General features: G+C 32.4%; 1 protein-coding gene across 1 annotated transcript in view; it reads right to left on the minus strand.

Moving 5' to 3' along the window:
• The window catches only part of Ccdc73 (coiled-coil domain containing 73), a 120276-nt gene that overhangs the window by 27202 nt on the left and 76979 nt on the right, over nucleotides 1-16095 (minus strand). The window contains exons 9-12 of the mRNA XM_076844323.1: nucleotides 14409-14537; nucleotides 13622-13681; nucleotides 12724-12828; nucleotides 1801-1911 (exon numbers count right to left, since the gene is read on the minus strand). Of these exons, the coding sequence (XP_076700438.1) occupies nucleotides 1801-1911; nucleotides 12724-12828; nucleotides 13622-13681; nucleotides 14409-14537 (405 nt within the window). The remainder of the gene's footprint in view (nucleotides 1-1800; nucleotides 1912-12723; nucleotides 12829-13621; nucleotides 13682-14408; nucleotides 14538-16095) is intronic.

Below are 16095 nucleotides of genomic sequence, written 5' to 3' on the forward strand. Positions count from 1 at the left end.
TAAAGATAATAATTTTCTCTTAAAAACTTCTATCATAAATCTCCCAAATGCAATAGTAGTTATAGAAGCCAACAGGTATAAACTCACATTACTTTCCCTTTGCTCATCTATTTTTTAAACATCTTTTAATTTGTTTTTTCAAGACTAAACTCTCCATTTGGTCTTCATCCCATCCTCTTCTATCTCCTTACTGCAGTGAATTTCTCTTCTGCCCATTCTCATGCTCTCACATTATACCAGCATTCTCTCCTCAGTCCACAAAGGTCCTCTATTCACATTCTTAATTTTTTTTTCTCCTTGACCCCAGTTACTCTTTCTCATTTTGTAAAATGAATAACCCGGGACTGGGAATGTAGTTCAGAGATAAAGCACTTGCTTAGCATGCACAAGGACCTGGGTTGGACACCCAGCATGTATTCATAAATAAATCATCAATCAATCATTGTTTTTCTTGGGAGAAAGTCATTGTTATAGTCTTATCAGAGAAAATGAATGTTTAAGTTTCTTAGCTCAACCAATTTCTTTTGTGGCATGTTTAGCATATTTCAGTTTATATTTTTTTGCACTTCACAGTTTTCTTTATTCTGACAGTACCATTTCCATAATCTTTTAATCATTGTGGATGAGAAGAAGGTACTGGGATGCAATGGAGATTAATTGAAATTACTATGCTTATTGCTTAATGATAAATTTTATTGGTAGAGATTATTAAGCATTTTTTAGTATTCTCAAATAATTAAATATATAATACTTTTCTTAGATTTGAGAAAAGCTTATCAAAATCTTATATCAGTGATGACTTGGTTTTTCCAAACTATAAAGTAAAGAAAACATGTTAGCTACAAATGAACTATATCAAGAGTTATTTGTATCATAAATCAAACAAAATCATCTACAGAAAATGCTACAAAGCTGATATTAAAATATACATTATATTACTATAACAATATTGCATGTACTTTCATTAATACAATAGTCTTAAAATATAATCATACATTTCAAAAATATCACTTCCTAAACTTGTAAGTAGTGACTTTCAATTGTTATTATTATTATTATTTGGAGTGCTTCAGATTAAATCCAGGGCTTCATGTATGCTATAGCCCCAGCCAATTGTGTTAATTCTTTAAAAGAACTGAAGAGGCAATGAAAATTGATATTAAAATAGAATAGTCAATTTTGTGGTCCACCAATCTTTAAAGTGAACCTTTCTATTTCACAACTTGAATTTACATCATTTATAGCATTATTTTATCTACTTCACTGAAATTAAAATAAATGCTTATAAAAATATTTATTAAAAATAAACAATTTTGAGTTAAGGAAATAATAATGTTTAACGAAGTTAATATAACAGAACTACTGCACACATGTTCTAAACATGGCTCTAATGTATCTCAACAAAACTGCTGAGGAAAGTAAATAGATCATCTAACAGTAGATATATAAGCCTTTGTTTTAATCATTTAGTAAAATACAATGCAGTGGTTTCATGAAAAGGTAAATTTTCTTTGCCACATATGGAAGGTCATTTGATACATATTCATATATACACATATATATTTATGTATAAACACAAACATATATGTATGATCTTTTATGCATGAAAACATTACAGGAAATTTTGTTAAATTTAGCTCTTAAAAAGCACTCACTTTTTGGAAAAATAAGTGCAAGAAGAAAATGTGTCTGACTTTATTCCTGTATTATTTTTGCAATATTTTCGTAGCACTAAATAGGTATTTTAAATGTCTGCAGTTATTTAAAATATTTTAATATTTTATAGTTTAATAAACCTACATGTCTCTTCCAAGTTCCTTGTGCTTTCTCATGCTCATTCTGAAGATTAAGGAACTTTTCTTCATTTTCTTTTACCTTCTCCCTTTGCAGCTCATTATCTCTTTCAAGAGTCTGCAATAAAATTAATTATCCAAAAAATAATCAATACCACATTAATGAATTTTGATGTGTTTTATGTTGCTTGGACCTTTGCTTTCAACATGCTGAAAGTGCCATACAGATCAGTGATAATGTGCTATCTCAACAATAATTTTCATAAATTAACAGAAAGGTGCTTATAGTTTAGCTAACAGGAAATAGGGGGAGGTTATGATAAAGAAATGGCTATAAAAGGGTATAAAAACATTGCCATTATTCAGTTTCACTGCATAACTTTTAATGTACTGAAAAAGTAATATAAAGTACAGCACTGAAAAGTATGAAATGTAGCATAATCCAGTCTAACACTACTAAAAAATTTTAACTACCACAGAATAGTATTTCTTATCGTTTATTTTAGAAATTAACTGGCTAGAAAGTCCTGAAATACAATTTTAATCTCAAATTCATACTTTTTAGCATAACTTAACTATTTACCATATTAACTTACTTACTTCATTAATTTCACAGAATCTCTACCACACTACTCCCCCACCCCAAATAAAACCTTTAAAAAGTAAAAATAGTACCAAGTATTTTCTAAGATTAGGGTTTGTGAACTATTAAATTCATGTCACCAAAATTATTAAGTTTCTTCAATGTATGCTTATAAACTTCTGTGAAAAATAAATAGTAACAACTTCCATCAACATGTCTAATATTCAGTGTTTTCAAGTTTATCTGTTTATTAGATGTCTGCTTGGTAAAAATTTCAAGCTACACAAAAGGATATCCAAAGAAAAGATAAGATTATCCTCTATTAGGTCTTCTTCCCCCAAAATAATCACTTTAGCATTTTTTTCTATAATTATAGAAACTGCCTATAGTCGTACAAGAATTGTTATGGTTTAGATATGAGGTGTCCCACAAAAGCCCATCTGTGAGACAATGCAAGAAGGTTCAGAGGGAAAATGATTGGGTTGTGAGTTTTAACCCAATCAGTGAATTAATATCCTGACAGAAATTAACTGAGTGGTAACTGAAGTGATAGAGTGTAGCTGCAGGAAATGGGAATTGGGGCATGACTTTGAGGTATATATCTGTATCTGGCAAGTGGAGACTTCTCTGCTTCCTGGTCATCATGTGAGGGGCTTCCCTATGCCACACTCCTCCTCCATGACGTCCTGTCTCACCTCAAGCCCCAAGAGCCTACTGTCTATGGATTGAGACCTCTGAAACCATGAGTCCCCAAATAAACTTTTCTTCCTCTACAATTGTTCTGGTTGGATTTTTTAGTCACAGCAGTGAAAAAGCTGACTAAAACATATATATATATATATGTTTTAATATATATACAATATATATATTAAATATACATATACATACATATATATATACATATATATATACACTCACATACATATACATACATATATATATTTAATATTTACTTTTTAGTTGTAGTTGGACACAGTATCTTTAATTAATTAATTAATTTTTATGTGGTTCTGAGGATCGAACCCAGGGCCTCGCCTGTGCTAGGTGAACAATCTACCATTGAGCCACACCCCCAGCCCCTATATATATTTTAAATACAGATGAACCATGTTACATGTACTATTCTATATTCTGCTTTGTAAAAAACAAAATAATGCCTGCTTACTTTTTTTTTAAAGAGAGAGAGAGAGAGAGAGAATTTTTTAATATTTATTTTTTAGTTTTTCGGCAGACACAACATCTTTGTTATACAAAGGATTGTATGAGGATTGAACCCGGGCCGCACACATGCCAGGCGAGCGCGCTACCGCTTGAGCCACATCCCCAGTCCCCTTGCTTACTTTTCATACTATTATACATAGATCAATTTTATTTTAAGGCTTCATAATATTTTATTTAAAGAGTTCTCAATTACATCTGAAGTATTCAATATGAAAATACACAATTATTCAAAATAACAGCAACTTATCTAACAAAAAGCATGTTACAACTTGTAATATGAAAATTCTCCTGTATTTCATAAGAAGCTATGTACCTTGAGAGCACCCAAATGAATACCTATTTCAATTGCTTCTATTTCAGGATAATGAAAATATTTATACAAGATACATTTCCTTAATTTATGTTACATATAACAATGGGGAAGTTTCTAAGTATTTACAATAGTGTATAATTAAGACTTTTAGTACTTTAACAATTGAGCAAATATTTTAGTTTTTAAATCAGTAACATACTGTATTTTAAAAAATAGCCAAAAGTTTAGGGAAGAGAATGGGAAAATATACTATAGTCTATATCCTAGTAATAATAAATAACCAAAAGTAACTTTTTATTTATTGAATGATGTTGAATAAGGTGATTTGAACAATAAAAATTAATAGAAAATCAAGACTGTAGTATTTGAGTGGCTTATGTTTGAGTTGCAGAGGTAACCGAAGGGGAAGATGTAGGAAGAGAGCATCATGGTCCTGAATCAGTGGACTGGAGACATAAATCATTTCCTGTCCCACTTCCCCGTGTAAAAGAAACTGCCTCCTTCAAGTATTCTCTGTTTGTTTTGGATACACCCCATCCTTTCATTATAATTTAAATTGATTGCTTTCAGTCTACTGTAAAAAGCAGGTTATCTATAAGGATTCCCTTCTCTCTTCTGTTGTGTATCTTCCTGTTTCCTAGATCCATGGTTTTCTCTTTGGGTTTACTCCCTTTTCTTGGTAAACTTTGTTACTTCTCAATAAAGGAGACATAGATGGTAAATTATCTGAGACCCTGCATGCCCCCAAATTTGTTTGTTCTTCCAATACTTGGCAATTAGCCTAGGTGAATACAGTAGAACTCTACTTTGGAAATCAATTTCTTCCCAATTTCAGCAGGCATGATTATTTTCTTATATCTTCCAATAATACCATTAAAAAGTCTAACACAAATATGTTGCCATTCTCATTCTTAATTCTTTGTATGTAATCTACTTTTTCTACACAGAATTTTAGAATCATCTTTTTATGTATAGTACAAAATTTCATGATGATATGCATTGGTATCATTATAAAATCATATCATTCATGTGTGGGTACACTTTTATATTTTCTCTTTGATTATTTTTTCCCTCCATTTTCTCCATTGTTTCTCTGAAACCAGACTCTTTGGACTGATTCCCTAATTTTCTTTCTCTCATTTTCCATCTTCTATGTGTCATGGTTCTACTTTATAGAAGATAAATAACATTATAGGGACATCAACATTTATAGAGATATCAACATTATCCTCCAACTTTTCCATTGCATTTTTATTTCCTGAGTGTTTCTCTGTAGACTCCTAATTTTTGTTTTGTGGATTATATATTATTTTCACATGGTTTTTCATTACTTTATTTGTTCTTTGAAGTAGAATGTATTTTGACATTTTATTCATATAGAGAATATAACTTCTCATTCTTCTGGTTGTACATGATGTAGAATTATACTGGTTGGGTAATCATATATACACATAGGAAAGTAATGTCTGATTCATTCTACTATCTTTCCCATTCCTATTCCACTCCCTGCCCTTCATTTGGATTTATCTAGTCCAAAGTACTTCTATTCTTCCTGCCCCTCCCCATTCATTGTGAGTTAGCATCTGAATATCAGAGAGAACATTTGGCCTTTTGTTTTTTGGGGGACTGACTTGTTTCACTTAGCATCATAGTCTCCAGTTCCATCCATTTACTGGCAAATGCAATAATTTCATTTCTCTTTGTAGCTGAGTAATATTCCATTGTGTGTGTGTGTGTGTGTGTGTGTGTGTGTGTGTGTGTATATATATATATATATATATATATATATATATATATATATATATATCACAATTTATCCATTCATATGTTGAAGGGCACTTAAGCTGGTTCCATAACTTTAGCTATTATGAATTGAAAAGCTATAAACATCACTATAAGGATGCTGACTTTAAGTCCTTTGGGTATATGCTGAGGAGTGGGGTAACAGAGTCAAATAATGATTCCATTCTGAGTTTTCTGAGGTCTCTCCATAATGCTTTCTAGAATGATTGCACCAATCTGCAGTCCCACCAGAACGTATGAGTGTACCTTTTTTCCCACATCCTCGCCAACATTTACTATTACTTGTATTCTTGATAATTGCCATTCTGACTGGAATGAGATGAAATCTCAGTGTAGTTTTAATTTGCATTCCTCTAATTGCTAGAAATGTTGAACATTTTTTCATATATTTATTCACCATTTGTATTTCTTCTTCTGTGAAGTGTCTGTTCATTTCCTTAGCCCATTTGTTGATTAGGTTATTTGTTTTGATTTTTTTTTTGGTGTTAAATTTTTTGAGTTCTTTATATATCCTGGAGATTTTTGCTCTATCTGAGGTGCAGGTATCAAAGATTTTCTCCCATTTGTAGGCTCTCTCTTCATATAATTGATTGTTTCCTTTGCTGTGAAGAAACTTTTTATTTGATTCCATCCCATTTATTGATTCTTGATTTTATTTCTTGCACTTTAGGAGTCTTGTTAAGGAAGTTGGCTCCTAAGCTGACATGATGTAGATTTGAGCTTACTTTTTCTTCTATTAGGTGCAGGGTCTCTGGTCTAATGCCTAAGTCCTTGATTCACTTTGAGTTTTGTGCAGGGTGAGAGATAGGGGTTTAATTTCATTTTGCTACATATGGATTTTCAGTTTTCCCAGCACCATTTGTTGAAGAGGCTATCTTTTATCCAATGTATGTTTTTGGTGCTTTTGTCTAATATAAGATAACCATAATTATGTGTTAGTCTCTGTGTCCTCTATTCTGTACCATTGGTTTACACGTCTGTTTTGGTGCCAATTCCATGCCATTTTTGTCACTATAGCTCTGTAGTATGTTTTAAGGTCTGATATTGGTGCCTGCTTCACTTTTCTTGCTAAGGATTACTTTGGCTATTCTGGGTCTCTTATTTTGCAAATGAATTTCATGATTGCCTTTTCTATTTCTATGAAGAACATCTTTGGGATTTTAATAGAAATTGCATTAAATCTGTATAGCACTTTTGGTAATATGGCCACTCTTTAAAATATTTTTTTGTTGTCAATGGACTTTATTTTGTTTATTAATATGCAGTGCTGAAAATTGAACCCAGTTCCTCACACATTTGAGGTAAGTACTCTATCACTGAGCCACAAATCCAGCCTAGTATGGTCATTTTGACAATGTTAATTCTGTCTATCCAAGAACATGAGAGATCTTTCCATCTTCTAAGGTCTTATACATTATTGATGACTCTACTGATACAGAAATTAGGAAAACTACCTTACTCACAATAGTCTCAAAAATATTTGGGAATTATTATTATTATTATTATTATTATTATTATTATTACTGATGCTGTTCTGTTTTTCATGTTGGAGGCTTTCTTCGAGTGTTCAATAGTAGTAATTACCTGTTCATAGTAAGGATGTGGTGTTAAAAAGCTATTTCAAGTTTACTGTGAGTTGACCTGGATGAACTGTTTCATTTGGAAAACTTAATTGCAGCAGTTATAGTCTTTTCTCCAGGCAGGTTAATTCCTTCAACTGTCCTTCACACTCCCCAACCTAAACGTCCAACCTTCTGCTAAGTAGGAGAGGGACAGTGACAATTTGTACTGGGTGAAGAAGAGAATCTAAGTTTGCAATAGCATCTTATATAATCTTCTAGTATAGGATTTCAACTGCACACCCTACTTCTAGAGGCACATGATACTTACTATTCCTGATCATTTATGTTTTATTATGTTTGTGTGTGTTATAGTAGGGAAGGGAAAGGGCTGGAGAGCAAACCCAGTGTCTTGCACATTCTAGGCAAGCACTCTACCACCGAACCCCAACCTTAGCCCCTATTTCTGCATCTTTGACTTAGGTTTCCATTTCCTCTTCTGTGTAAATTACCAATTGTCCAGCTAGTTCCCATTTTTTAAATATTATTTTTATTGTTTCCTCCCCCATTTCCTTTTCCTTGGGATTTATTAACATCATTTATTACACTTTCGGGATGGGGTCGAAGTGAATGTATGTTCAAGTCATTGTTTAACCAGAAGCCCTGATCAAACAATATCAGAACTCAGGAAGAATATGAGTTATTTACTGTTCATCATCCATTCATTTAATAAGAATGAGCTCCTCCTGTGTACCAAATGCTATTTTATGTTCATGTAGTACATCACTGAAACTCAGCAGCCCTCATGGAGTTTATATTCTATCACCCAACTCAGCAGCCCTCATGGAGTTTATATTCTATCAGGAAATTATTTGGTATTACTTATAATTAGGTTAAAAAATCTGATAGTCTTGTGATTAAAAAAAGGATATTGTGGAAGGACAAAATAAAACCATCTGCTAATGCTTTAATCTACCAAAAACTAAATAAATTGTCCTAGTTAGTATTATGTTAGCATTGTAACTATAGAAATAAAATATGCAAAGTTATTTTTCTTAATATTGTGACTACAGGAACAGAAATAGTCTTATAGCTACACTAAATAATAGTAGAAAATATTTTCTCTCATGAGAATTTAGGTCTCTAGATTCTAAAATTTACTACTAAAAAAGTAAGACAGATGACAGCATGATTGCTGAGCACTGAAAAACAGTTGGCCATTATCAAGAGTAATGATCCCTTTTAGTGCAGGTGGAATAAGAATGCTCCTCAAGAAAACACTGGTGATCTATGCAGCATAATCCTTAGCAACAGTTCAACATTAATATTTTGTTGTGCTATATATCAGTGGTTCTCAGATACTAGTCTGCAGACAAGTACTGATCCATGACAAAATTTTCACTAGTCCATGGCAAAAAAAAAAAAAAAAAAAAGTCAATATAAGGCCGTTAAATGACTTTTCTTGTAAAGAACTGTCCTTTATCTTGAGATTATGTCTTTAATATACTTTTGATATTAAAATGTTCATTTAAAAAATGATAGTGATGATAAATGGTATTGCTTGTTTTTTAATGAGCTTGCTTCTCAAAATAAGCTGACAGTTCTATTTTTTATAAATTTTGAATCTTTACTGTTTTACATCTAACTTCAAGGGAAAGGTACTAATTATGATAATTAAGGATAAAGGTTTTGTTTACCAAGATAACAGTAGTCATATTTAAATATCCTGGGACTATCTTGATAGTCATTGTTAACTCAAAAGAAACCTATAACTATACATTTATGACTACTATTGGCTGTTTAAAATTCAGTAATACTTAAGAATTGGAATTAGAGTTTATGAAGAGACCATTAAGAATCATCTTAGTATAAGTGATCTAACAAAATTGGCAGCTCTCATAGATCTAGGAAAGAATAATAGTATGAAGTTGTAAAAACAATGCCTGATTAAAACCAGGATCAATTCAAGTTTTGAATTTAATTTTAATTCAAGTTTTGCCACTATTACAAGACCTTGTATGACACTGCTTATATTTTCGTGAACTTAAATGTTTTGATTAGTCAATCTCTAATATTTTGTTCCCCTTAAAAATCTGTTTCAACTCTGTTCTATGAATTAGGAGATGCTCCTGCTAATGCTACTCCTAAAGAATTTGGGTAAATTATGTTTCTTGGGAGAAAGTTCAATATATTAGAGAAATATCCAAGTTATCCAATTATAGGGCAGGGGTATGGGAGGTGGGGGAGGGGGTCTTGCTCATAACTAAATTTTCAAAGAAATTGTTTTTATCAGTCTTTTATTAGAATAGGTGAAGATATTAAAGGAGAGAGAAGTTTGACTCTGGCATATCACATCTTTCTCCTTCTTCTTTTTTTTGGGGAGAGGGGTCCCAGGGATTGAACTCAGGGGCACTCAGCACTGAGCCACATCCCCAGCTCTATTTTTATTTTATTTAGAGACAGAGTCTCACTGAATTGTTTAGCACCTTGCTTTTGCAGAGGCTGGCTTTGAACTCATGATCTTCCTTCCTCAGCCTCCTGAGCTGTGGGAATTCAGGCATGCGCCACCATGTCGAGCTCCTTCTCCTAAGTCTAACTCCTATAGTACCAGGTGAAGGCAAGAGAAATAAGAAGGGTATAGCTCTCTTTACAGAATAAAACATAGAATATCAATAGTATGAAGATAAGACACATTGCTCAGGTTAAATGTGGTTCCATTCAGTGCTGTTGGACTACATAATTTGGCTTGGTACAAAATAGAAAAAAATAAAATAAAAAAACAAGGGAAAAGAACTATTAAAAAGATGAAAATATAATTTTTTCCTTTCTTTGCAGTTCCTCCTTCCCTTTCCCTATTAATCTGCCATAGTGGTTTTTATTTTCAACTTAATGTCATGGTTTCTTGAGCAGGGGAAAACTTAAGTGTCTAGTGGACTTATCACCCAACTCAGCATGAATAAGATCCACCAGCTACTAGGTTTCCCTTCCTCCTTCCAAATGCTTAACCCATGTACTATGTTCTGGCCAGATCAGGGAAGTCAATTTCCTTTCCCCTGGGCCCTCTACTCCAGCCCATGATAAATGTGATTCCAACTGCTGGGCAGGGATAGGGATGCATTACCTGGACTGGAAACTCATCCTGCCCCGGACAAGTCACCTGTCTACCATACTAAAGTTATGACAACTTGGAACCTGAACAGTTGGTGCCTCATGTGTCAATCTGAAGTGCTGGAGGGTACATGCAACCAAATAAGACCTTCCCTTCTTGCACTAGGTCCCCGCCAAGAAGTAAAGGTCAATATCAAAACACAGATCTTTCACTACAAATGTGATCCAACAACCTGCCAATGGCAGAAGAAAAGGACAAGAGACAAGGGCCAAACAAGATTTAAGAACCAAGACTGGAAAGCAATGGAAATTAAAAAAAAAATGTCTGAACTGAGGCTACAAGCCTTTGGCACAGATTCCATTGTCCCATTAGTCTTAATTTATAAAACATAAAGTCAAGATAAAAGTTAATAAAAAACTTCCAAGACTGTGACTGCAAAGCATTAAACCTGAAGCAGGAAGTCTTCGTGAGTGTGGGTCCCTATACAATTGCACAAGTCAAATATTCATGAAACTGCTCTAGCCTCTACTAATAATGGTTCCTACATGGGAGGTGATTATAGTTTCATGGAAAATATTCAGCTTTACCTTTTCTCCTTGCTACCAAAAACCCCAGAAGAGGGGCAGAAATGTCTTTTATGGGCCACCCCAGAAGAACACGCCCCTACTTCTGTCTAAGTAGACATCACATCAGTTGGCTTAGGGGTACTCAGGGCAGTTCCTGCCCTCCACTAACTTCTACATTTCTGTATATAGAGTCCAGAATGAGCGGATTCTCTCTTACTCACACTTCTAGAGCCACAGGTATTAGAACCAACAAATATACTTCAAATCTTACTGACACAAATTTTTCCCCAAAACCTTCCACTTTCAAATTTCCAGACCAGAACTGGGCATTAATTAATATGTTCTTGGTAAATTTCCCAACTTCAAGAAACATGGCAAGCTTCTTCACATGAATTTACCATATTTTATTCTACTGACAACACCAGGAGTGGATCTCAAGTGTTCATACAAGGAACAAGGGGCAGTCTTCCCTTCTTGTACCTCAATCTCCATAAGGGATTTTCTTTTAGACTCTCACACTTAGCATCATCCCCTTCCACTATGGAAGTAGAGAAAAACCTCTCTTTTTTAACACTGCATTCTCAAAATATCAGTGACCATAATGTATTCCCTTCCAATAATTTTCTTTTTAAAATTTTTTTTGTAGTTGTAAATGGTCAGACAGCCTTTATTTGTTTATTTTTTTATGGTGCTGAGGCTTGAACCAGTGCCTCACATATGCTAGGCAAGTGCTCTACCATTGAGCTACAGCCCCAGCCCCCAATAATTTTCAGATATATATAAAATATATTATGTATATAATATAGTATATATATCATATACTATATTATTACATATCAAATTATTTATATATCATATTATATTATATATATTTATATATCATATTATATATGATATATAAAATATATAATTTTCATATATATGTATGTATGTTTATTTGTTTATTTTTTTAATGTGCTGAGGCTTGAACCAGTGCCTCACATATGCTAGGCAAGTGCTCTACCATTGAGCTACAGCCCCAGCCCCCAATAATTTTCAGATATATATAAAATATATTATATATAATACAGTATATATATCATATACTATATTATTATATATCAAATTATTTATATATCATATTATATTATATATATTTATATATCATATTATATATGACATAAAATATATAATTTTCATATATATGTATGTATGTATGTATATATATACATATATGAAAAAATATATATATATGGAAGAGGAAGCTGGGATGATTGTGGCAACAGTGCTAGTGCTATCATATTCCTATGAACACAGTTCTGCCCTGAAATTCTGAGAGCTGGTTGACTGCTCTTTTATAATGTGGATGACACTTTCACCTTTTTTCTTTCAATATTATTTTAGTTGTTGATGGATCTTTATTTTTTATTTATATGCAGTGCTGAGAATCAAACCCAGTGCCTTGCGCATGCTAGGCAAGTGCTCTACCATTGAGCTATAACCCCAGCCTGACACTTTCACCTTTTTATTTCCAGTTTTAGACCTCAGCCACAATTCTAAGACAAAGAAATATCCCATTCATTCTATTATAAAATGAAATCAGACATTTCATTTTATACTTTACTTTAAAGACTGAAAACAAAAGTTGATGGAATTCAGTATCTTGCCCCTAAAATTAAAAAATATCAACAAAATTGCACGGATGAATACCAATTAAACAGGCAAGGCTCATTAGAAATATGATAAAACACTATATACATATGTGTGTGTGTGTATATATATATATGTATATATAACCTGATTATTTTCTTTTAGCATCTTCAATTCTGCATCCATTTTAGTATTAGCTTGAATTTGTTGCTGAAGTAACTGCTGCATATGTTGAAAAGAAATGATGATAGCCTTTAAAAATATATAAATATATCAACTTTTAAATGTTTAATATAACATTCACGTCTCTAAACTCATTCTTCATTTACATTTTGTAATTTCTAATTCATTATAGTTTAATTTCAATACTTTATTAAACTAATGGCAAATTTTATAATAAAATATCTAAAAATATTTCTTACATAATTTCCAAAGAAATATTATTTCCAAGAATCCCTTAAATAATTAACTAAGTTTTTTTAATTGGACCATGACACTATTGAAAATTTTGAAGAATTCAAAATTAAAATAAACTTTTGTTGACTTGCCCCCTGCAAAATAGCAAATATATCTCTACTAAAATGTCATATGGGCTATATTACAAGATGTTATAATGAACTAGGATGTCATGAATCAAATGGAAGAAAAGCAGAAGAAAAACAAAGAACAGGAGTTTTCTTTCATGTACCTTTTTTAAAAATTAGAATAATTATAAATATCAAACAGATTCATATGAGAGGATAATGTCCTGAAAAAGTAAGCACTATGTATAGATTCATATGAGAGGATAATGTTCTGAAAAATCATGCATTATGTATAAATACACTTCAATAATTACCTGCTAGGGCACCACTTGTCTGAACAAAGAAAAAAACTGATCTTTTAAAAACGGTAGTATATATGTGACTGTTATACACATTCTAACTGAAAGCTTACTATTTGCTACATATTGACTTAAACATGATTCCATGTGTTACTTTATTTCCCACACTGTAGCTGATTTTAAAATATTTACTGATTTCATAAATATCTTATGATTGCTTACCTGTTTTTCTTCTTCAGTATGGGTAATCTCATCATTAATCTTCTTATTTAATTCTAATTCCTTCAAAAATTTGAATAATTTTAAAGTTATGGTATAAAATTCAAATTCTACATTCAATTCAGTGCCCAAAAACTTGAGAATGACATCACCTATTACTCCAGAGCACCCACATTTGCTTGTGGTTGAAACAGTGGCTCCAGCAAATTAAGGAAGGTATCAGAATTCAATATAGAGCCAGGTGTGGTGGGGTACACGCCTGTAATCCCAGTGGCTTGGGAGGTTGAGGCTCCTATCATGAGTTCAAAGCCAGTCTCAGCAACAGAGAAGCACTAAGCAACTCAGTGAGACTCTGTCTCTAAATAAAATACAAAATAGGGCTGGGGATGTGGCTCAGTGGTTGGTGCCCCTGAGTTCAATCCGTGGTACCAAAAAGAGACATTAGAAAATGAAATATAATATAGTCTTAAAAAAAAGAATTCAATATAGATTTGTACAAACTTGGAAAGGTTAAAACTACAAAATCCCTCATCTTTAAAGCTCTTTGGAGACATCACTGTATTACAATATTACCCAAAATCAAAGTGAAAATAAAATGGTTGCAGCCAAATTTTTTGTCCTTGATAATGGCAAAAATTATCTAATAATTTTTTAAAAAATTCATAATACCTTTAATTTTTACTATGTATGGCAATTTTGAAAAGAAGAAACATTTTGTGCTATAATCCCAAAATTCTCATGCATTTAAAAATAATTAATTTTATAAACTTGAATACATTAAATCAAATACCATGTTGAGTCTTTCTTGAAGTTCTTCAAATTTCTGTTCTTTAATTCTTATATTGATGTTTTCTTCTTCTATTTTATACTGATATGTGACCTTGGACTTTATCAAGTCAGAAGCTATTTTTTTTAGTTCCTTAATGTAAAAATATGTCAACAAAATTCAGTACACATATTTAATCAAAGTAATGTAGTTCCCTGACAATTTCAAAATTCATCTTTAAACCTATAATTATAATTCATATATCAAGATAATACTACCAGTATATCAAAGTCTACTTCCTGTAGCTCCTTTGCAAGATTAGCCAACATGGGGCTAATAGAATAGGCAAGACCAATCACATGGGGATAAAAAACATGCACTAACCAACCAGAAAAGTAGAGTGTTTTCATTCATTACTTATTCAATAACCATCTTCTGAGATAGTTGGTCATGGTGGCATACACCTGTTATCCCAGTGACTTGTGAAGCAGAGGCAGGAGGATTGAAAATTTGAGGCCCCTCAGCAACTTAGTGAAGCCCTAAGCAAGTGAGAGCCTGTCTCAAAATAAAAAACTAAAAAGGACTGGGGGTTGTAGCTCAGTAGTAAAGTGCCCATTGGCTCAACCCACAGTACTGAAAAAAAAAATCTTCTGAGATAATGAAAATGATAATATAGGATTCTCAATTTGATTAGCATCAAGTAAGAAATAATTAAAATATAATGTATTACAGAAATGTATAAGAAGAATAAAGAAGGAAATGGTTTAGTTATAGACATCAAGAAGTTATTACACAGAAAAGTAGCATTTGAATTGAGTCTTTAAAGATTCAGAAGGGGAAGGGGAAAATATTGGTAATGTAGCTAGAAATCTGGCAGGACTCAAATCTTAAGAGGAAGTTGTCTGTCAAGATAAAGAATTTTGTTTTTATTCTAGGGACAATGGGAATTAACCACTGAAGGATTTGAGGGTTTTTTTGTTTTATTTTTTTATTTGTTCTTTTTAGATACTCAAGACAGTAGAGTGTATTTTGCCATATTATACATACCTAGATTATAATAACTTATTCTAATTAGGATCCCATTCTTTTGGTTGTGATGTAGAATTTCATTGGTCATGAATTCATATATGAACATAGGAAAGTTATGTCAGATTCATTCTACTGCCTTTCCTATTCCCATCCCCGCTTCCTACTAAAGAATTTTGAATAGGATGATAAGACAAGATTTGCTTTTTAAAAAAAATAATTTTGGCAGTGTGCAGAAAGTATAATTTAGAATTATGAAAGAAGTCTTCATTTGTGAACCATTACATGTCCGTTTAGTTTAGCTGATACCAATCACATTAAAATCCTAACATCAATTTCTAAATTAATGTGCAACTGATTGTATTGCTGTTTTGTGTATCTATTAAATACCCAAGAAGGGATTTTTATAGCCTTGATTACATAGCTTCTGAGCTCCCTTTGTATTCTGGAGGAACTCTGCATTATAAGAACCCACTGTCCACCAGAGAAGCTAAAATACTAGATACTTGCTTTATAAGCTTGAGAACAGACTCTGCTAATCAGATGCACAAGTCTTGGATGTTGGATCAAGACTATTACAGAGGACAAGGACTGCTGCAGATCTGTCTGTTGGTAGACAATGGGGACAGTGTCAGTAACTTCAAGCTTCCATGGGTAACAATGATGCCTCCCAGACAGTAGTGCA

This window comes from Callospermophilus lateralis, chromosome 2 (genome assembly GCF_048772815.1).
Source record: "Callospermophilus lateralis isolate mCalLat2 chromosome 2, mCalLat2.hap1, whole genome shotgun sequence".
NCBI classification, from domain to species: domain Eukaryota; kingdom Metazoa; phylum Chordata; class Mammalia; order Rodentia; family Sciuridae; genus Callospermophilus; species Callospermophilus lateralis.